Raw genomic sequence first — 23,862 nt, forward strand, 5'->3', positions numbered from 1 at the left:
AATCTATTAATAAATCTGTCACCCTGAATATGTTTTTTTACACTGAAACCATTGTTTGTGTTTGACAAGAAGTTTCTCATAAATAGTTACTCAGTGAATTCCTCGTGTGAGCTTTAAGGCTTTGATCCCAGGGCAAGACTGCAGTGTTTACTAGAAAATTTATTTAATCTTAGAAAGTATTCTGCTGTGTTTTATGCTTTACATAGACCAGGTAGTTTATGATCAAAGTGTCTGTCAAAATAATTGAGTGCTAAATTTGGCTTTTTAAATAGATTGGTTTTAATGGGTATATTTTTAGTAAGGTGTAAGGATTGGTGTGTTGGATCTATTTCTCTAGTCACTGTGATGATAGCGTTACTGCTGGCTTTTCCAAACAGCTGATTTATGATAGTCATCACTTCACTCTCTGGGGATTGCAGCTTGACAGTCTTTGAATGGGATATAATGCTACAAAGCAATGTGTGATTTGAGTTGTATTATCAAATCCATTTATCTGTTAAATAAACTTGAAGACTGGTGCTACCATTACCTGCTATAGCTAATGATATTTGTGCTTAAGGATGATTTCTGCAAACTTCCAACTCCCCACCCCCAGCTTAAGTCTTTATTATTAATATTATATGGATTTTTGGGAAAGTTTGTAACTTCCATTCACTCAGAACTTCTGTTCATTAATTGTTGGAGAACAATCCACAAAACAGCAGATTACTGATTCTTAGGTGGTATTTTTGTATAGATTTTTAAAGTGTAACACCTGATTCTGGTAGTCTGCACTGTTTTTAGGTTAGGACCAATATAGTACAGTTATATCACAGATGTGACATTGGGTACTGGCCACATTTCCTGCTCTGATGGAGGGGAGGTGTTGGTCATTATTGTGACTGCAGGTGGTTTTAGCAAGCCTGTAGAAGGGTTTGTTCCATAGCTGCTGTTTCCATTCACCTTCTGATAAGATCACGTGGGTTTTTTTAAGGTGTTAAAATCAGTTTGTTGTGTCAGAGTGACAACTTTAAGTGATTTGAAAACTGATATGGCCTCACCTTTCTTGTAAGGACAATTTGACTTGTTTTGAATGGTAGGGCAAAGCACTCTGAATTTTTTTTTTTTTTCCCCATGCAGTCACAGAATTCCCAGAATCTCTGGGTTGGAAGAGACCTTAGAGATCATTGGGACCAGCCCATGCCTCACCTAAATACCTGGGTGTTCACCTAACACCTCAACTAAAGCCTGGCATTGAGTGCCACATTGTCACTTTGATTTTTTTAAGATTTTCTAAGCCTTCTGATATTTACATTCTTGTAGCAAACTTTCTCACACACTTTCTGTAAGTAATTCATTGGTTTACATTCTTTTATGGAAGAAGAGAAATTTGATGGGCTGTTGGTTTGTCCAGTGTCATTGGAGAGGTGGCACTGCCACCCTCCAAAATAAAAAGAAGTGTCTCAGACAGTTCAGTTGGTGATTAAGGCATTTACAATGTGTACAACTGCTGAAAGCAAAATCGGCAGAGACAACAAATCCATCCAAACAATCTGGCGACATAATACCTAAATAGCTACTCTAAAAACTCACCACAGCATTGTTATCTTAGAACCCTTCTGTTTAATTGCAATTAACATTACATGAATGGAGCTGTCTTGGACTATGCCAACCAAGCTTCTAGAATTATTCTGAAATTATCCTTTTACCCAGTTTTTTTTTGGGATGTACTGGTGTTATCCCTGTGTTGATGTGATTTCATTAAACCTGGATAGATTTTATATTGCTGCTTTAGTGCCCAGGTAATGTGGGATTGCTGTGGTCAAGGAGTAAAATCTGGGGTAATTTTGTGTTTGAAAAATGCCTACACAATGATCTGATCTGGGATTTGGATCCCTTTCAGGTGGCTTCATGTTTGCTGTGTGGGTAATGCATGGATGTTTAAAACACTACACCTGAAGTAATGTTATTAATCTTGAGTTTGTGCATTCTCACTAGTGATAAAGATTCCAGTGTTACATGCATGGTTCTGTCTCCATGATTGTTGTAGAAAAGGAGCCAAGTGTAGGACTTCTCCCTGAATTTTCTACTTAATAGCTCACATTTCTGCCAATTGCATCTGGCTTTCTCGCAGGTAGAAATTCTCATAACTTTATCAAGATAATAATGTAAATAAAAATATATTTTAATTAAAGGGAGAATTTCTGTTGAGATCAAAAGCTGTCACTTTAAATTCTTCTTCAGAGTAAAATTTTCTCACTTCCAGAATATTTCCACTGTATGTATTTGATATGGTGTGTTGATATTTGTTTTTAAGCAAAAGTGTGTTACATACATGGTTCTGTCTCCATTGTAGTTGTACAAAAGGAGCCAAGTGTAGGACTTCTGAATTTTCTATTTAATAGCTCACATTTCCACCAATTTCAAGCATCTAGCTTTCTCCCAAGTAGAAATTCTGATAACTTTATCAAGATAATAAGCTAAATAAAAGTATATTCCAGTAAAAAGGAGAATTTCTGTTGAGGTGAAAAGCTGCTACATTAAATTCTTCTTCAGAGTAAAAATGTCTCACTTCCAGAATGATTCCACTATATGTGTTTGATATGGTGTATTATATTTGTTTTTAAGCAAAAGTGTGTTACATGCATGGTTCTATCTCTATGGTAGTTTTACAAAAGGAGCCAAGTGTAGAACTTCTCCCTGAATTTTCTACTTAAGAGCTCACATTTCTGCCAATTGCATCTAGCTTTCTACCAAGTAGAAATTCTGAGAACTTAAACAAAATAATAAGCTAGATAAAATATATTTCAATAAAAAGGAGAATTATGATGAAAATTGAGATTAAAATGAGAATTGAGATGAAAAGCTGTCACTTTAAATTCTTCTTCAGGGTAAAAATTTCTCACTTGCAGAATGATTCCACTGCATGTGTCTGCTACTGTGTATTGATATTTGTTTTTCAGTGTGTTACAAGAGTTTCTAATGCTAATCCTGTTGTTTCAGACACTGCTCCAGTATGCTGGCAGTCGGGGTGCATCGGAACATATTTTACCTTTTTTGGAAGTGTATCGAATCTCCATCCAAAGCTTTGCTAATGCAAGACCTTACTTGACTACAGAATGTGAAGATGTTCTTCTGGTACTTGGCAGGCTAGTGCTGTAAGTTGGTATATTAATTTTTTTTGTTGTTTTAAAAAGAATTGAACTTTATAAATGAAAGGGCAAGCTGTTGAAATTGTTTATTGCTTAATGTGACAACTATATTTGCAATTATCTAGTACATTTAGTACATTTTTAATTATACCACAGAAATGTATTTGAGCTTTGAATTAATTAATGTGGACAAGTTTTATTCTTCTGTATTTGAATAATCATGTGGGTTTTAGGAGGGTTCTGTTCTTGAAGCTTAGTGTGGTACTCATTAAACCGAAGCTTCAATATGAGACTTTCACATATTAATTAATAAACTTTGTCCCTTGCTCTGCAGTTGCAGCTGTGTGTCCTGTCCCCTTCAGTGCAGGGACATTCTGAGTGTGTCCCTTGTTGCAAAGGACAAGATGATTGGTGTTCATGGCAGTCTGAGTTGTGCTGTAAGATTGCAAAGCAGATTAGACATGACTTAAAGCACAGCAATTCCTGGAACAGGATAGAGAACATTTTACAGTCCATCAGCTGAATTGGGATAACTTGGAGTTCCTCAAAGTCTGTCCTAAGTGCAAAGCAGCTTTTTGTAATTGAGGAGTGTAGACTGAGGGTTTTATGTGCACTGGGGAATAATCAGTATAACCTGAGAGTGATCAGGTGATGTGCTGGTTGTTCCTTGCTAGTGAGGTTGCATCTGAGGAGGGAGGATGAAAATCTAGAACCTTGAATATGAAGATCATCATAGAATAAAAGTGATTCTGTGACAATTTTGGGGCTTTTTTGTTATCAGTGTCTTACTGGTTTCATGGTCTGAACTCAGGTATTCTCTTTAATAGAGTTTAGCAGTGAACTCCTTGGGCAAATGCTTTATTTTGTAATGGACTGACTTGCAATATAAATGAACAGCTCAGAACCAGATTATCTCCAAATGATGCCTTGAATTATCTTCTTTTAAATTGTGAGTAATATGTGAACTAGGAGTGGTTTTGGATTTTTTGAAAACATGAAATCAGGAGACATGTGTCCTAGGTTCTTACAGTGGAAACCTAAAACTTTAACTACATTTACCTGGTACATGATACACATTTTTGGCAAAATATCTTCATTGCTTTTTCAGTCTGTCCCCTTAAGGATAGAGTATTATTGTCTTCATCATACTATCATTAATTAGCTTGTGTATTTGGTTGTTTCCTACTGAAGTAATTTTAAAAGTTTGTCATTTAGTGTTTGTTTGCAGGGCATCTCTACTTGGACTACTTTCTATATATTGATATCTTGGCGTGTAAATCCCAATTCTGTAACAAAATTGCTTTTCTCTTGTTGGGAAATATCAGAGTATTCTGCTTTTGCTAATATGTTTTTTTCCAGCTTTCAGGGGGAGTAGTTTGTTGTAGCCTGTATATTCAGAAAACTTTGTGTTAGAGGACAGTAGAAAAGCTGACTTGCTGAAATCTTCTTTCTTACAATGATTACATTTGAAAGGAATCTAAAGAATGAGGAATACAAAGAGAGAGGTGGAAGATAAGGAGGACAGTGGCATACCCGAATTAACTCTCCCACAGTTTTTCTTTTTCATAAGTTTCCAAGGGAGTGTGAGAGAAGTTAGAGCAGGGAATTCAAGATAAAAGTTGAGGTTCCATGAGGGAGGAAGATTGTTACTTAGTTAGGGACATGGAAACTTACTGTTCCTATGAAATTGGGATTTTTGAGGAGACAGTTGAGTTCCCCACAGCAATCATACCCACTGTGTTTTCAAGTCTGTGTTTTCAGAATTGAACTTTGATTGGAAGTGAAATGAGCAAACTTGCTGTTCCAAAGCAGAAGTGCTCTGCTTCCTATTGAAATCCTCCTTCCCTTCCAACATTCCTCCTGGAGAAGAGGAAAAGAACTTCCTCCTCCTGCCTTCCTTCTCAGCAGGGTGAGGCAGTAACAGCAAAATTCAGTGTGCTGTGGTTTCCCTGCTGGGTCCTGCTTGTGTTCACACTGACATGGCGTAGGGACTGTGGGTTACCTCACGTGCAGTGTGAGATATTGTTGGTTCACTGTCCAACCTCAGGAGACAAAAGGAAAGCTTGCAGTGGTTGCTCTTGTAGATTCCAGGTGTGACAAACAATTGGGGGTGTGTGGGTGGGAAACAGGAATGTTCTTTTTGGCCATGGAGTAACTTACCTGCTTTGCTCAGGTGGAGCTTGGCCAGGTTATTCTCACAGCTCCGAAGCACAGTGCATTCCCCTCACCGCTCAGTGTTACTATTTCAAAGGTAATTCTCTGTAGAAGAATTAATGAAGAATTAGCCATATCAGAGATGTCTTTCACTGACAGCTGGCTCTCCTTGTGAATCTTCAAGGAGACCCTTGAAGCTGGTTATTCACTCAGGCTTCTGTGAGTGCTTTATTTCTGAGGCTGGTGTGAGGGGGAAGGTGTCATGTCACCATCAGTATGAAAATTTTACTTCCATCTGAAAATGGTTTATTTGATGCTTGTGGTGGTGTTCACAGGGGTCTTAGGATGAGGGAAGAGATGAGGATCTGACTCCATGTTTCAGAAGGCTGATTTATTATTTTATGATATACATTATATTATATTAAAACTATACTAAAAATAGAAGAAAGGATTTCATCAGAAGGCTGGCTAATAATAGAAAAAGAAAGAATGATAACGGCTTGTGGCTTGGACAGAGAGTCTGAGCCAGCTGACTGTGATTGGCCATTAATTAAAAACAATCAACATGGGCTAATCACAGATGCACCTGTTGCATTCCATAGCAGCAGATAATCATTGTTTACATTTTGTTCCTGAGGGCTCTGACCTTCTCAAGAGGAAAAATCCTAAGGAAAGGATTTTTCAGAAAATGTGTCTGTGACAGATGCTAAGATTAATAGATTAAAAAAGAATAAATATTTGGTCATAAGTCACATGGTGTTTGACAGTAACTAAATTTTAACTGCTTTGCACTTTCTCCTGTGTGCTGTGACGGCACTGAAGTGAAAGGGAATTTACCACTTCTACAACTTTGAGAAGGTGTTAGTATAGTTTTCTTTTTATAAAAAGTGAAAGGAGATGTGAATGCCATCAGTTTTAAGAAGCAAAACTGTATTGAACCAATCAGACCAGTCTGCCTCAAGCTTGGAGCTTTAGCTAATAATAATAACAACAACAATAATGTTCCAGGAAGAGTGTGCTTGCTTCCCTCAGCACTCTGTGAGCAGGCACAGGGGACACTGAGCTGTTTGTGTCACAAAGCATTTCTCAGCCTAATCCACTGCTGCAGGTTGATTCAAGCACTCTGCTGTCTATCATTAGGTGCTAATTCAACTCTTAATAAGCACAGGATGATTCCTGACAAGTGAACAATGCATGCTGATAATCCAATGTATAATGACTCATCTTTTGTCTCTGAGAAGATTAGCATAGAAAACTGTTCTATTACAGTCTAAAGATGAACACAGTTCTGAAAGGTTTTAAAATTTAATTTCAATGTTTCTGTGAATGAGGTATAATTGAAATGAGGTATTACTGAAAAATTATATGCAAATAATATGTTGAATTTTGCAGAGTTATTTGTCCCAAAATAAAGAAATTTATATCTAAGACACCTTTACTTAAAAGATATTTTGAAGTTAAGTGTTTCAGATAGTTAATATTTCTTCTAATAATGTAAACATTCAAGCACACAGTACAGTTTATTTGCAAAAATTGTGATTGAAGTTTAGAATTGAGTTTTTTATAGACAGGCATTGTGGTGGTACTGGTAGAGCAGGGTTAGGAAGGTTTGACTTCATGGCATGATCCTGGAATTTTGATTTGTGGCTTAGCCATGACATGTAAACTCCATTTAGTTGCATTACAATAAAGAGGGAAATGGGAATTCATGGACAGAAGTGTGTTTTAAAGTATTGTATAATAAGGACCAAAAGAAAGAATTAAGTTAAATAGTGTTTTGTTCCCCTTGGCAGTGGGATGTTTTTATGCACTTGTGTGTTTGAATCAATTCTTACAAAAAAACTTTGTTAATTGACTCAGAATTCTAATTATTCTTCTGCCAAGGAAACTGTGATTGCAATATCCTGGATATTGCTTTTACAATGTGCTGTAAGTTGGTTTATGTGGTAGTTTATAATCTGGAGCTCCAGATTTCTTATGGAGTGACTTCCAGACCAGAGTTCTCTGTGTTGAGTTCCTGAGGAGAACTTGAAGACTTGCAGCAAAAGAACTTTTCCTTTTGGGTTCAGATCAGTCCTGTACAGACAGTAACTCTGGAGGCATAAATTAAATCCTCTTGTCTTCCTAGACTATCTCACTCTGTATACACAATGCTTTCAAAATGTAATTGCAGATTTTTTCACTGTCCAAGTAGCAGCTTAATGCTCACTTTGACATTTTGTTCAAGTCTATTATATTACATAACCAATATCATAGATATGAAAAATAAATGTTCTAGGAGATGTAATTCTAGGAATTAAAAGTGGACATGGGTAGGATTGATTAAAAGTGAGGTGTGCATCAAAAGACTTTACAAAAGCACAATGACCATGAAGTTTGCAAATGTGTTACTGGGTGCAGAGTCTGTGTGAGGTGGATGAAAACAGAACACATACATAGGGATTTTCATGGTTGGTTAATTTGTTGTTGGTTTTTTGTTTAAGGATTTTTGTTGTTTTTCTTGTTGCTGTTTTGTTGAGTTTTTAAAGTTTTAGGGTTTTTTAACGTTAAAATAGAGTTCAGGTGTTTCATAAAGTTGGTTTTGGTGGTTTGTTAGCGACCACCTGGGTCTAAACATTTGGGCTGGTGAATTAACTTGCACTGCCAAGTTGGACTAGAAGGCAAAACAAAGTCCTGGTTACTTTATTAAATTGAGACCTGTGACAATGGGAATATCTGGTGGTCCTGTTGGCAGCTTTTTCATCAGCAGCAAAGTCCTGTCCTTATGGTGTGAATAATGATGGAATGACAGTGCTGAAGGCTGTTGTGTTTTCTGCCCATCCAATAAAAGTGCTTAGAGCTTTTTGCAGCAACTTGTATTTCACGGAACCAGGATTGAGAGTGAACTCAGATGTATGAAATGTGAAAAGGATGGCCAGATACATTCAATATTCATCCATTTGGTCCTGTTGATGTATATGGCTGCTGAATCTGAGTAGGCATAGCATTTGGTAGGTAACTGTTCAGTGCATTAGTCAGGAGGAAGATGGACATTATTTTTGAGTACTAAGCAAATCTGAAACTCCTGTTTGCTTCATGGTCTTCTCTTCCTTTTCCACTTCCCCACGCTCAGTTTTTCTGTCTGAATGTCTTGCCCTATCATTCTTCTATTTAATATTTGAGAAAGGATGTTTGGAAGAAAAAGTAGCAAGAGTTGAAACTATCTAACAGTGTAGATGTAGCTTATAAAAAAGCTTGTAGTGCTTTTTTATAGATGCTGTCCTAGATTAGTTTTCTTATATTGTCACAATTTCTGAAAATTTTTGCTGTGTGTAAGTCTAGTGAATATTTAGGCAGTGTCATGGTTAACATTTTTAGTTTGACCAGGATTGTTCAGTAGGGTTTTAGGCAGTGTTCTGCACAAGGCTGGATAGCTCCTGTGGGAGAACAAGACAGCAGCAGTCCTGCCCTGGCAGGTTGCAGTTTGTGCTGTAGCTATTGGAATGCTCCTCAGTTGGTATCAAAGGCTCAGGAGGTGTTTCCAGGTGCTGATGCTCTCTTGACATTTCCTGTCCAGATCTATTTTGGTGCTGGTGCATGTGTCTTCTGTCAGGCTGTTTCTCAGGGGTTTTTTTTTCTTATCTGTGTCAGTGCTGAAATGTTGAATTAGGTGAAGCTGGCTTTCATTCTCCCTCTAGGCAGAGACCATGCTGGACTCCAGTGAGCTTTATTTAGAATGATTACTAGGTTTTCTTTGAGAAGAAAGAATAGAATTCTGTGATGCAATGTTCCTGAGCTACATTGAATGGACTTATCTTAGCTGCAATCTTAAATTAGAGAGATTACATGTAGTAAAAGGAACACTGTTTCCCTATGATGAATCATGCCTGATTTACAGGCTGTTTCAGCCTTTAATTGATGTACACAATCTAACATGTTTCAGTGTTACTGTCATTGCTTAGCTGAATACTAAGTAGCATGTGCCAGAAATGTTATTTAATGTACCAAGAGAATGTCTTCAGGTAGCTTGTTTACTTGCCTTTTGCTTTTCCAGGAGTTGTTTTGAGCTACTGCTTTCAATTCCTGAAAGTGAATTGCCACATGAGGTGTGGTTAGGATTCCATCAATCCATTCAGGTAAGTCTACTGAATTTCTTTTTTGCAATTTCCATATTAAAAGCAAACAACAAAAAAAAAAGGCTGCAGTTGTATTCCTTCTCTTCTACCCTTCCCCTGAGTTCCACTTGTCCTGCACTGCTGTTACCTAGGCAGCAAGAATTTCTGAGCAGCAAAGTCTGACTGCAGCAACTGTATTGGGAGCCTTAATGCCCCAGAGCATATTTATATCTCACTGTTGGTGGCAGCTTAAGCAGAAAAACCTTACTGAGTCTTGGTTGAATGATTTGTATGAGAGACAGAGTTAAACGATTTAACAGCTCTGAAGCATTGCTTTGGTGATAAAAGAGCTTTTGTGGAGGCCTGAGTGGCAGGTCAGTGTCTGTACCTGGTTTGAGAGGGATGGAAATGGTAGGGCAGGTCTTTAGTCCAGGTGGTTCTAAGAAGGATTTCTTTATGGGTGCTGCTGAAATAAGCTTATATTACAACATTCCTGCTCTCAAATCAAATGGCTAATGCAGACTGTGTAGGAAGAAGAGATGTTTTCTGGGTTTTAGTCTGGAGGTTGTACCTAGCTGTGTGCAGGAACTGGGGTTCCTCATGGAGCTGGAAGACAGGAGTGGTAGTGCTGTGTTCATATTGATGGACATGGATTCCAGCACCAGGGACTGCTCTGGTTCTGCTGTTAGCTGTGACTGGTGAAGTCACAGATTAGAACAACTAATCTCAGTTATAAGTTACTGAAGTGAGGATCCTTGCAGGAAATAGTTGGAAGTGACTTAGACCTTGCAGCTGTCCTTATTGCATGACCCCTTTGACTGGGGATTTTTTGACTGGGGATTTCTCAGTCCCTGAGGTTTCACTACTGCTGCTTTAGCTCTGAAGATGATAATACTGAGTTTCTATTTTTGTTTTCCCTGCAGTCAAGGAAACAAGAGGTGTGAAAGCTTTTCAGTAGACTGAAGATGAATAAACCTGTCACTTTGAACTGAGAGAAGCAGTCTAGCAGAGCTTTGTAGTCCTGCCAGTAGCAGAAGGGACAGAGATGGGCTGTGCTTGAGTGAGTCAAGGTGTAGAGAAACCTCCTTTTCCTGAAATATCATGGAATATTTACTCTCATGAAACAGCTGTGTGTGGCATGTACTTGGTAATAGAAAGAAATTCAGTTTGAATAGTTGAAATCCTATTGCCTTAGTGGTGACAAGGATCTGTCTGGATTTAGTCCAGCTAAATCTTTAAATTGTCCAACACTGGAGAATACACCACTTCTCTGGGGAGATTATTTCAGTGGCTGAATCTTCTCATTATAATAAATATTCCTTAGTTGTCCAATCAGAATGTCCCCAGGGTTAACTTGTACCCATTACCCCATGTCTTTTCCATGTGAAAAGGGAATATCCATCGATTTTTGTAGCTACCCATTCAATACTGGGAGATGGTGATAAGGTCTCCTCTAAGCCTTGTGATCTTATCTTACACTGAAAGGCAAATATGTTTGTAGCTGAGATGGCCTAGACCTGAAATATGTTTGGAATATGGGAGGGCATATACAAGCTTTTTTCATTATAGCATAGTTACAGTGCAGCTCTAAAAGTTGTTAGCTTTTAACTGGAGGGATCTGCAAGGAGAATTCTTGTTACCAAGTTCAGTGATTTCTATGATGTAACAGATCTGTGCATTTCTAGGATTTTGAGATGAGTGACTGAGCATTGATACACTGTCAATAGAGAGCAGATTTTTAGTCTGATGAGATGGCTCTATTTAGGCTGAATATTTTGGAAGGGAGCTGTTAAAGTCTAGTGGTAGAAGGCTGTGATGTCCCACTCTTAAGAGGGACAGAGCATCCAAGATTTGTAAACCCTTGTGGCCTTAATAATCTACAGAAGTCAGAGGATGCACAAAACCAAAATTTTATTAGTAAATTACATGCCTGGCATGGAAATTGGGTGCAGTGCTTTACCTGCTATGTAGGCACACAGCAGGGGGGTTGGATAAAGGGTTAAGGTAACATCTCCAGCCACATTTTGTTCTTTTTCACAATATGTTATTAGCATCAGTTCTTGTGTGTTATTACCAACAACTTTGTTGGATCCTCAGCATCTCACTATTGGTGTTTGAGACGTGTGAGCCCTTCTCTTCTGGGGTTCTGCAAAGGGTGGCAAAGCTCAGATCTCTCATGTCAACTTTTAGAACTAAGGGAAAATTCAAGATGTGCTGCTGCCAGGAGTAGTAATATATACTTGGCTTTTGTAGTGACTTTTTGAAGCTGCAGCTTCCAAGTTTAGCATTCACCTAATGCTGCCCATAGTTCAGATAGTGAATGGATTAAACATGGTAATGTTCTGAAAACATGCTGAAGAGGTTTGTGAACTTTAACAAACAGGTGTTTCTAATAAGATTTTGAAGTAGCTTTTTGGCAGAAGTATGAGAATGACAACACTTGGACCCTGCCTTGGAGTACAGCAGGAACCCATTTGTGACCACAGGAGTGTGTGAGTCATGTGAAGGGCAGTAGGGACAGGAATCACTTGTAGGCTGTCTTGCAGTTAAAAACCTGTGTGTGACTGTGATGTGCAGGTCTCCAGGCAAATCCAGTAGGAAAGCACCACAGAATATTATGTTAGCACATGCCCAAGACTGATGGATGTAAATGTGCTTATTACTTTCCTAGCAAAACAGACAAGAGGACTGTAACTCCTAATTTGGGAGGTATTTTTTGGATCTGCCTGCAATAATTGTTGCTCTGTAACAATCTACACAGGTAATGGGGGTCAGTGAAACTTCAGATAAATTTTCATCCCAGAAATGTGACAGGTGAGTGAGGGCTTGCATTGCAAAGCATCGAGGTATGGGGACTGTCCTAGACCTGGGACTGTCACTGATGTCCAGTTTATATAAAAAAATGCTGTCAAAATCTTTATTTGGGGTCTGAACCTGTTTGTTCTGGTATCCTAAATAACAGCAGTTATGTTCTGCAGTCACCCATGAGTCAGTTTTCCTCAGCCCTAAGCAAGATCAGAGGCAGCTTGGGCAAAATGAAAACAAGATGTGAGATTGTATGGCAGGAGTCTCAGCATGGATTTATTTAGTGGCAGCAAGCACAAAGATGCAGGTACAAGTGGGGAAAAGCTGTAAAAGATGAGTGAAAGGATTTGGGCAGAATTACAACAGGGTTTTGATACAAGTAAACTGTTAATCTGGGGGAGGAGCTCAGTAGAGAAGTACTGTGTGGATTAATATAATCTAGTCAGGTGAAGAAGGTAAAACCATGCATTCAAAAACATCTTCAGTGGGAATAGAGATGTTTTGGTTATTGAATATGGGTTGTGGAACAGGGTTCCCTTACAAAGAGCATCAATGCTTGATTTATGAAAACTCTGAGTTGAGGGAGAGCATAAGCCAAAAGGTTCTGTGAAGCTGTAGTAGATGCTGATCACTCTAAACTGCCAGGACTGAAAAATCCTGATGCCTTCAGTAAACTGTTTCAAGGCTTGTCTTTTCTTTTGAACTTCGTCTATAGATTCTTACTGTTTTATTCTTTCCTAACTTCATCTAGACTGAAATGTTTTATGTCCTCCTCTTTAGAACCTGTTTATGGTGTTGTAGTAACTTGATGAGATCTATATATGTAAATGTTGCATTAAGTTTCTTCAAGGACTTTGGCTGTATTTTATATATATAAATAATATGTATTATATATATGTATAAATAATAGATTTTTGCATATATTCCAATTAGTATTAACTTTATATGGTTCAGCTAAGCACTGTAGTGCAAGGGGAGTGTAGTAGTTAAATATTTATGCTCCATGTGTGGGTGAATTTTGTGCTTGGTATTTTGATATTGATACCCTGAATCTCAAACACTGTGCTCACTCAGCTTGCATCAAAAGCCTCTTTTTTCTCATCTTCTCAGGTCCTTTCAGCCCTCAATACAGAGGTGCTGAAATGTGATGGATCCCCATAGCTGGGCTGGGCTCTGCTGGCTCTGCATCCTGAAGCTCTCAGCTTAGGGAACAGTTGCTATTGGAATGACATTGTTTATGTTGGATGTCTGAATCATTTAATGTCATAATCTGAGGGACAGTGGCATTTTCAGTACCTAACCTCTGTCCAGGTTGTATGAATAATTAATTATTTTTGTCAGCCATGTCATTCCAGGAGTGATGGCAGATCAATGGGCAGCTCTGGCTGTTTGAGCTCCTCAGTGCTTTGATTGGTAATTCCACCCCTTTCTAGGGCAAAACACCTGTGCTGAGTAAACCTGATTAAACCTCATCAAATTCAGTCTTCAAGATCAAGTTTGAACACACAGGCTCTTAAATGCTGATGGTTTTTGGAGTTAGTCTTTGATCTATAGTTGAGACTGAGAATAATGCTTTAACGTTAGTGTGAAGGAAGAGAATTTATCATGTTGTGCTGAAAAGACTTAATGCTGTGTGATATGTAGTTGGGAAAGACTGAAGTAGAGGTTGTTGAAATGGGCTTCTGTTGATTTTTTAGGTGAGATCCAGTATCTTGTCTACCTGCACACCTGTAGCTGTTTTCTTAATCATCCTCAAGACTGAAGATAAAATACATAGACTTCCCATAGGAAATAACTACCAGTTACAGAAACTGGGCTGTGTTAGGTGTTTCATGGATGCAAATTTAGATCAGTTTGTTGTTTTCCAGTGATGTTTTTAAAGCTGTTTTGAGGCTGCAACTTGAGCATCGTTTGGCAGTAACATTGTGTTAAGCATTGTGTGTCATTCACCTGGCTGGTTCTATTGGCATGTCATTTAGCTCAGTGTAAAGAGGGGAATTGATCATGTTTTAGTTTAAAAAGCAAAACAAGGAAAACCTACCTTCTTCTCTGAGGGTCTTTGAGGTGAGTTTGTTCACTGTTCCACATGCAGTGGAAGCAAAGGCTTGAGAGGAAGAACAGCTGTGTGAGCCTGAGGATTGTTTAAGTGATTTTCTCAAATCCTTCAATTCAAAGGAAAATTCAGTTCAAATTCAAAGCCTGAAACCTCTGTGTATCAGTCTCTGAGTGCTGATAGTTAAGAGCAGTTTAAGCTCTGGTCAAGAGCATCCAAAGTCCATTGTGTCTTTAGGGTCCAGGTGTGACACTCCAAAATTACTTTTAACCTTGTGAGTAGCATTTCAGGCTCAAAACCAGCAATCAGTCTTTGCAAGCATCTACCTGGCTGTCTTTGCATCTTCCAATTAACACTAACTCCTCTGCCAATACCAACACCTGATTTTTGAGGAGGTCTTACCAATAACTCCCTCTCTAGTTTTACTTCCTTTATAATCACTTTTAGGAGTAGTGTGGTCTTTCATGATGTCAGTTAGCAGGTTGCTATGAGCTAACAGTTGGAACACAGTTACAATATGTAAACTAAAATTAACTTTGAGGCAATAGCTACAGAAAATCTTTGGTACAGCTAAGGAAGATTGGGATTGTTAAAGTTACCAAAACCAAAAACATTGTTGCATTCAGCTATGAGACTGCTAATTTTATGGTCCTTAGAAGGTGGAACTATAGTCCTGCATTTGGAAAGAACTCCTAATGTGTGGGGTTTTGTTCACTCTGATGTTGATTTGGGTTTTTTCTTTCAGTTGGAAAAATACTCATATAGGGCAGAAGCACTGACTTCCACAAAGTGTGCTTACAGACAGTTTCAGTGTGCCTTCTGACATAGTTTGAAATTTCAGTGTGTTCAATCTGCAGCTCTCTGAAAGCTCAGTTACCTGATCCACCTCTTCACTCAGAGTGAGAGGGCTTTCTTCAATCAGGCTGCTTAGGGTGCTGCCCCACCTGATGTTGTCTTTAAGCAATGGAAAATGCACAAACTTCCATTAATCCTTTCAAAATGAGTGTTTACATATGGAAACACTTCCTGCACACACATTTAGAGAATTTCTTTTCCTGTGACTCCCTCCCTAGACAGCTCCAGCTACATTCTGGCAATATAGTGAAGATAAAGACAGCTCTAAGATTTTCCTTTTCACCCTCTCTTCTACACTTGGTGATCTGTACTGGATGTGGATTACTGTGGTAAATGAATTGCACAGGACAGTTGCAAACCAGGTGTTGTACTGCAGTGGGATTTCAGAGGTGTCAAACAGGAATAAACACTTCAGGAATATCTTGGTCATGCTCTGAGACTGTTCAGCATAGCCAGCCTTGTTTGCAGGAAGATCTCACTGCTGAGCTACACTTAAATTACAGACCCTGGAGACCTGTGGTGCCAAACTGGAACCTAGCCAGCTTGGCTATTGGCCAAAGGTTGGGCCTTTGTGACAGTGACCAACCTGTTCTGATACTGGAGGTTGTACCATGAGCAGTGCTAACATCTGCCTGTGTGGAGCCTCACTGAGTCCCTGTCAGGGATGTTCTGCAGCCTGTTGGAGGCAGCAGGGATGTTCTGCAGCCTGTTGGAGGCAGCAGGGATGTTCTGCAGCCTGTTGGATGATGCAGGGATGGTTCTGCAGCCTGTTGGAGGCAGCAGGGATGTTCTGCAGCCTGTTGGAGGCAGCAGGGATGTTCTGCAGCCTGTTGGATGATGCAGGGATGTTCTGCAGCCTGTTAGATGAGCAGGGATGTTCTGCAGCCTGTTAGATGAGCAGGGATGGTTCTGCAGCCTGTTGGATGCAGCAGGGATGTTCTGCAGCCTGTTGGATGCCCTGATGCCTGCCCAGCAGTGTCAGCTGCTCTCCTGGCTCTGTAGGACTGGCAGCTAATGAATGTGCTCTATCCCATTATTCAGACAATAAATGTGTTTAAAATACCAGCTCACCCTGAGAAGTGCAATGGGAGACAGCTGCCAGTTGGGTTTGTACAGTTTGTCACAAGCCTTTAAGTCTGGCTATTGAGCTGGTTTTTTTACCTGTATTTTGTCCACTTTTCCTTATTTTAACAATTTTGTTTTCAAGATACTGTGGGAGGTTGTCTGAAGCCTTGCCAAGTATGACTAATGTGGTTTGTAGCTCATCACAGCAGGTAGTCAGATTGCTGGGTGTAGTTTCCAGGAGAATTTGTCCATGTTCTTTTTGGGGTCAGGCTGTGCTGACTGGCCTGTAGTTCCCCAGGGTTTCTGACTCTTCAAGTCTTTAGAAACCTTTCTCCAGTAAAGGTACAACAGAGGCTATCTGTAGCAAGCCTGAGGTTAAAGATTGTGTTAAAAATACAAACTTGACACACAGCTCAGCAGAAGGAGGGGGCATTGCCACATATTGAACTGAAGATCTGCTGTGAGAAGCATTTTTAGTGAAGGTGTAGCCACAAATTGCTTACAGTTAGTTGGCTTTATTTGTCAGCATTAGGAAATTCTGAAAGATGATATTTAATGCTTTCAGTTCAAGTCACCCTACATCTGTTTCTCAAACAGGGACATCAAATGCCTGGAATTTGTTTCAAGCTGCTTTCTTTTCTGTGTTAGACTCTAGATTCTTCCCATGTGTAATGTCTTTTTTTAATTCCTCCTTTACTCCTCAGATTTCCAGAATTCAAAGCAGCAGAATTTGCTGATCCCTGTGAGCAATGTGCTGTGTACAGAGGGTTTGTGGGTGAACCTCAGCTGCTGGTCATGGAGAGTCTCTGGGTCAGGCTTCACAGCAGCAAATCTGCTGGGATCAGAAATCCCTGGATCTCAGAATAAATGCACTGGATATAGATTAGTTTCTAAGAGATTTGCATCTTCATTAGTAGAAGAAAGTTTTCATCTTAATGATGAAATATCCCATGGCATTCTTCAGGTAGTGACTGATGGCTCTCATGGCTCTCAAAGTGAATTGTCTGGCTCATCTTTAGTGTAAACACTAAATGTGCAATTTTAGACTCTTACCATTGTGTTATTCATTTGGAAAATTATTTAATCTTGTGAGTTTTTCAGTAGCATTATATGCTTTGTTGCAGAATCATCCTTTGTCTTTTATACAATTCCTGTTTTTTTATATATATACACACATGTACATGGAGAACCATAAAAATTGCAGACTAGGCTTTTTGATTTAAGCCTTTTCAGTCAGCTCAGTCTGAAACTGGAACATTTTGCAGTAGGATTAGAAAAGTGAAAGGACATTGGACTATAAAATCCCAATGCAAACTTGTCACAGCAGTAATGACTGAGAGGAATAGTGTGAAAGCATTAGCATATAGTGAAATATTGGGATAGATAATGTAAAATTACTTTGGCTTAATTTTTAGCTAAGACTCTTAATGACTTTTTTTTACATTTTATAGGATTCACATGATGCTTTACTGGAATTTGGGAATAACAACCTCCAAATATTGGTGGATATCACAAGGGAAGGGGTATGGAAAAATCCAGTTCTTCTTAAAATTCTATCCCAGCAACCAGTAGAAACTGAGGAAGGTAAGAGTGTTTCTAGAGATGATGTGTGGTTGTTCAGAAATTACTTGGGGCAGTTTTGGTGGCAAAGCAGTGACTTGAAGACAGAAGAGTTGCATTTTGAATTGTATTGTGGGCTAGTATTCATATGTTGCTGAATAATGTTTATTATGAAACTGTCTCACTGGCATTTTAAATAATGTGTCCACTTGTACAAGCAGTGCATCTCTGCTTGGACTGTACTGTCCATCAGTTTGAATACTTTGAAACTCCACTTTTAAAAATAATTATTTCTTTTTCAATCATAAAAATACAGAAATTTTTCTGCCTGAGATGCTTTGTTTCTTATAACTCTGTGCTTTTAAATGTTTTCCTGAACTCTTCACAAGGAGGAATTGAGTATGTCCATACTTCTCAGAGACATAAAACATTGATGTGGAAGGGCAGTGTGGAGTGTTATTAACTCTAGGTTGGGAGGCACTTTGTGTTTAGAAATGTGTATGGAAATAAGATCTTGATTCAGAAACTGCTGAGAGGTGAGGAACAGGAGGTGCTAGTGTCACTTTATGTAATATAGTCTTTCTAATGACTTCTAGTAAATTCTCTTTTTACTCTGATTTTTTTCCCATTGCGGTGTCATTAAGTACTTGTAGGTATTTTATCTGTTTCATTAACAGTGCGCTGGACTGCAGTTTGCCTCTGGTAGTCTAAAGCTAAAAATAATACAGAAGGAAGGAAGAATTTAAAATAAACTCTTAAAAAGTGAGGAGAAAAAAAAAGTATTTTAAGTTTTCTTCCGTTCTGGCTTTGGGTAGCCTCTCTTTGAGTTGAAGTATGTCAGTATTTTTAAGAAATAAATAGAAACATGTTACAGTTATTGAGGCAATATGTTGCTCCTTGTGCTAAAAAAAGAGCAGCCAGTTTGGACTGCAGTCTTCATGTCAGGTATTAATAGCATGGCAGAAATATTTGAACTGTTGTGGTTTAAACTCAGCTGGAAACATTTAGCCCCACTCAGCTGCTCCCTTTTCCCCCACCCTCTCTGGTGAGAGGGAGATGAAGGCTGAGTTGAGATAAGAACAATTTACTTGTAAACAGCAATGAGATAAGGAAATGAACAGCAGAATACCAATAGTTTATAAAAGAAGGTGATTACATTCCAAACCACTCTGTTGTGGCCAAGGTGTGGGAGTTTCTCAGTCCCCTGCAGCACTGCAGGCTGGGGACAGTGGCTGGGCAGAAAGACCTGGGGGTGCTGCTGGACAGCAGCTGGGCATGAGCCAGGGTGGCTCCAGGTGGCCAAGAAGGCCACAGGCACCTGGCCAGGGTCAGGAGTGCTGTGCCAGCAGGAGTGAAGCAATACATGCAATAAATAAATAAACTCCACAAGCAGATATAGTTCTGAGGTGGGTATGGATGTCAGTGCCTGGCACAAGCGAGAGAGCTCTGTGAAAATTGTGCCCTGAGCCTCAGTGTGAGCCACATCTTTATTCACAGAGGTGTTCCATATTCATTACATTGCACAACTTTTTCATGCATATTCAAGCCCTGGCCCTGCCTGTCCTTGCATGGTAATCAGATCCACGTCTGGGCATGCCTTGTTTGCTGTGGTGGTTGCACATTTGAACTTTTCTCCTTTTGGTCCCTTGGTGCTTAGTCTGTCAGCCTTGATCAGCTTGGAGATGGAGGAGTCCCTTTATCTGGGCTCTTTGCATCACTTGCTCTTCTCTGGTATTGTTCTTTATGCAAGAAGCTTCAGAAATTTACATTTTCCTATGCCCTGTATACCATGCAGAGGTTTCTTAAGTAAAAAGGTTAAAATTCAACACATAGTTCTACAGGCTAAACTTTAACTGCTTGATTCATATTGCTAATTCAAGTGAACTCTAAAAATCTCTATTTCAGGAGCAGGGAATGCTTCTGCCCCTGGACTCAGCAGTCCTGAGCTGCACCTCGAGTGCTGTGTCCAGTTCTCCCTCAGCTCAGGAGGAACATGGTGGTGTTCAGACATGTCCAGAGAAGGGCAAGGCTGCTGAAGCAGTGCCTGGTGGAGCTGGGGTTGTGTAACCTGGAGAAAAGGAGGCTATGGGGGGGACATTTCCACTCTCCTCAGCTACCTGCAGGGTGTACTCAGGTGGGGTTGGCCTCTTCTCCCAGGCAAGCAGTGGCAGGCCAAGAGGCCACAGCCTTAAGCTGCATCAGGGGAAGTGTAGGCTGGACATTGGGAAAAAATTCTTCACTGAAAGAGGGATTGGGCACTGGGATAGTCTGCCCAGGGAGGAGGTGGAGTCTCAGTCCTGGAGGTGTTTAAAAACAGACTGGATGTGACACTCAGTGCCATGGTTTCATTGATGAGGGGGTGTTAGGTCATAGGTTGGACTTGATGATCTCAAAGGCCTTTTCCAATACAGTTAGTTCTGGTTTTGTGACATTCATTAGTGCATTTTTAGGTAGTCTGGAATACTCTAGAGGCACACCTAAACAGTCTGAATGTGACTCAGGAATCCTGTATTAGACAAATCTGGAAAAAGCATATTTCTCAAGTAAAGTGTTAGACATTTTAAGTAAAGGGTAGTTCTGAGAAGTTGAATACCTGCCTAAAATGTTGCTTCTCCCACATGTCTTGCATTTGTGGCAGTCTTGGAGACCTTGGTTTGTTTTTCTGCTTGCTCTGTCCGAGCAGCTGGAATTGGTCTCTTGGCCTTGTGTAGGACATGGTTGGAGTTGGTATTAAGCAACTATCTCTAAATGTCTACTAAATTATCTTAATCATTTGTTACTTTCAGAATCATATCAAGTAAACGCTAATTTCTGTAACAGATTGTAAGTCACTGATGAGTTACAAGGTTTGTCTTTGTTCTTCCACTTGTGTCACTTCTTTGATCTGCATGTTCTGTGCTAGCAGGCTTTATTTGATAAAAATAGGAGGAATCAAAGTTTATTTCCTGCAGGTCCCAAAGGGGATGGCAGTTCTGCTTTTAGACTTGGGAGAAGGAGCTCCAGTGCAATGGATTTTCAGTTGCCTTAGTCCAACTGACATTTTAACCTTCAGTACAACAGCAGCTTGCCAAAGTGTCTTTTTCAGTCATCTAAAACTTAATTTCTTTGAATAGTCTGTTTTTTATGCTTTTTGGGGTTTTGTGGTGAGTACCTGAAAAGCATTCTTAGATTTTGCTGCTGTCTGCCAGATGTGAGAGTGGCTCAGTGTGCCCAGCTGAAGCTGTGTTGTGTGAACTGGCAGTTCATGCTAATGGTCATCAGATGCTTACTTGAGTGAACAATCCTGAAGGTGAGTCAGGTTCCTGCCTTTCTTGTTTAGAGTTCTTCATTTTAATTCTGGTTTTTAATGCACTGGCTTGGAAAAGGAACTGACATCAAATATAAATATGGTTTGCCAAATTTGTTCCAGCAAAAGTTTCATTGCAGCATTGCAGTGGGTTCTGCTGCTCTATGACTGTTAATATGTTAATAAATTGCACTGCCCTGTGCTAGGCTGGTGGTTCCTAATTTTTACTGTCAGCTGCTCAGGATGGTTGGTTGGGGCATTAATAATTGCTTGAGGAAAGGGCTTAAAAAATAATTTCAATTGAAGCCTTTTAGGTGACTAACCAATACCAGCATCCTGATGGGGCCATAGTTGATGCTGTTGAATTTGTGTCATCCCATGCAGTTCTGTGCCTCAGGCAGCTTTAATACTGATTCCAAAACTTCCCCCAACTTTTGTCTTAACAAACCCTGAACCAAAGAGGTTGGGGTCAGCTTGTTGAGTGCAGCAGATGAATTCCAACAACTTGGTATGTCTGTCTTGAGGAGCTGTAGGACAGCTGGGATAACCATGCAACAACTGCTGCTGTCTAATACACAGACCTCAGTGCCAGCTGTGCATCCTTAACAAATCTTACTGCACATCAGCACCTGTCCTGTTGTCCTGTTCCATAGGGACTTTCAGCAGAAATGCTACCCAAGATGATGTTTCTCTGGAATGTTCATCATAGTGACCACAGAGTCTTTTCATGCTTTATAAAGGTTGTATTCATAATATTGTGGTGTAACTTAAATTATCTTTCACTGCAAGTGTTTTGAGTGAGAGAGGAATCTCTTATTGTTACTATTTGGTCCTGGCATAAGAGAGCTCTTAAGATGTGTGTACAGTTGGAATCTGCACTGCCCTCTTGGCTAAAGGGTTTGGAGAGGGAAGGGTTGCAGGGTGTCTGTGCTGATTTTTATAGCAAGCTGTTTTAGTCTTGAGAAGTTTGATAGAACACTGTGACAGAACACATAACAGCAGGAGAGCTAGGAAGAGAAGGAACAGGAAAGTCTGTTCGTGGACATGTATGGAAATGTAACAGATTTAGGACTGAGTATAAAATTAGGTTCTCTGAGGGAAAACATCTCTTCTCATTTTGCTGTCTATTCCTCAGTTTTTGTTCCTTTTTCAGGAAAAGAGGAAACTTTCCACTTTAGAGTAAAGCTAAGGGCTAGGACAGATGTCTGACTGGTGACTCATTTCTGCATTTTGCTCCTACCATCATCACTCACATCTGCATGACAGGGAGCTCAGTTTGTCATTTGGCTCCTTTGCAAAGTTCACTACACACTCGTTTAGGTGTGAAATAATTGGCCTGAGGGCACAGAGCTGCCCCCCTTTGTGGGGGAGCATGTGATAACTGACTGCTCTCAAACACTGCAGCAAGCTGAGACCCTCCTGTGCATTCTGGCAGAGCATCCACCTCCACCAAAGCTTCTCATTTGTGCTGGAAGATAAATTGTGACTGTTAAACTGGAAGTGATTCATTTCACTGACTGCAAGGAGTCTTAAAATATTTCCCATGTCTTGACTAGCTGGCTCTGACACTTCAGTAAAACTTCATTTAAGCAGTTGCCAAGTGCATGTCTAGCTGTGTAAACAAGAGGAATGTAAACCTTAGAGGAGGTTAAAGGATTATTTTTTTTCTAGTATGTCCTTTACTTCTTTTTTCCAGATCCATAAGAGGAATATTCTGTGAGCCAAGAGGTGTAGAAATAGGGACTTGGAGAATTGCTTTGAATTGTTTGTGGGCACTAAGGCCCATGAATGGCAGTTCCACTTGAAGAGGTGCCTGATCTGATAGTGGGTGATGCAGCTTTGTGGGAGTTTTCCCTAGCAGTGATTTCCTGGCCATCTGTTGTGGCAGCATCAAATAACATCAAATATCCTTTTTGAAGCACTGTTAGCTTTCCTCCATGAGTATTCAAGCAGTGTCATACAGATGCAGTTTTTAAGGAAGAGAGGAGCTTGTTTCCTAGCAACTGGAGATCTTACTGCAGGCTGCCTCTTGGTCAGGCAGTTTTTTGCTTTATCCATTGAAGTTCCTTTAATGTGAAGTGTCAGCTGGATCAAGAGTTGAATGCTCAGAGGTTTATCCTGTGAAAAACAGAAACCATTACCATAGATTTAAATCTTAAAATGACTCTAATGGACCACTAAGCTGACTCCTGCAGAATACAAGTTTCACTACAGGTACCTGAAATGAGTTTTCTGTTCAGGTGCACGTTGTGAGTTTTCTGCCAACCAGTGTAGTGTCTGTTAGAACACACTGTTGCTTGTTTTGGCAATAGTTTTCATGCTTTCTGCACTTAAAATTTCTTGTTATGTGCCATCCTCTCTTTCAGAAATGTACATACCATTTTGGTTTAACATCCATCTTGCATAGTAATAATGAGATGCTAACACAGTGGAAGAGCCGTTGAACAGAAATATTTTCTCAAGTTGTTAGTCTAAAGCAGGCAATTCTTTTTTTACTAATCCAGAGTCTCTTGCATGCACCAGAGGTAACTGGTTGACTGCAGTTGCTGCAGAAACCATTCTAGTTTGTGTTTTATCAGAATGTCCCATGCATTTCCATGATTTCTTGTACAGTTCATCAACCAGTTTATTCTTTGGTTCATGTCATTACTGCATGTAGTGTCAGCATGTGTTGAACCATCTCTCTTAATTCACAAGAGTTTTTTGAATGATGTACAGATCTGGAGACTCATATCAAGGCTTTGTGAAGATATTTATGTAAAGCTGGAAATAGCACCACAGATATTTTGAAGTGCACGATTTCATCATGTTGGTTTTGCACAGCCTGGTTTTTGATAGTGAGGGGGGGCATGGAAGTGG

At 39.7% G+C, this 23,862-nt stretch overlaps 1 protein-coding gene across 4 annotated transcripts in view; it reads left to right on the forward strand.

Moving 5' to 3' along the window:
- RLF (RLF zinc finger) overlaps window positions 1-23,862 on the forward strand; it is a 37,227-nt gene that overhangs the window by 3,359 nt on the left and 10,006 nt on the right. Inside the window, exons 2-4 of one of the 4 annotated variants that reach the window (XM_059488691.1) lie at window positions 2,983-3,137; window positions 9,319-9,400; window positions 17,609-17,741. In XM_059488691.1, the coding sequence (XP_059344674.1) occupies window positions 2,983-3,137; window positions 9,319-9,400; window positions 17,609-17,741 (370 nt within the window). Of the gene's footprint in view, window positions 1-2,982; window positions 3,138-9,318; window positions 9,401-17,608; window positions 17,742-23,862 lie in introns of those variants that run through there. The other 3 variants (XM_059488692.1, XM_059488693.1, XM_059488694.1) reach the window with 3 other exon arrangements.

The sequence above is a fragment of the Ammospiza nelsoni genome, chromosome 25 (genome assembly GCF_027579445.1).
Source record: "Ammospiza nelsoni isolate bAmmNel1 chromosome 25, bAmmNel1.pri, whole genome shotgun sequence".
Lineage (NCBI taxonomy): Eukaryota > Metazoa > Chordata > Aves > Passeriformes > Passerellidae > Ammospiza > Ammospiza nelsoni.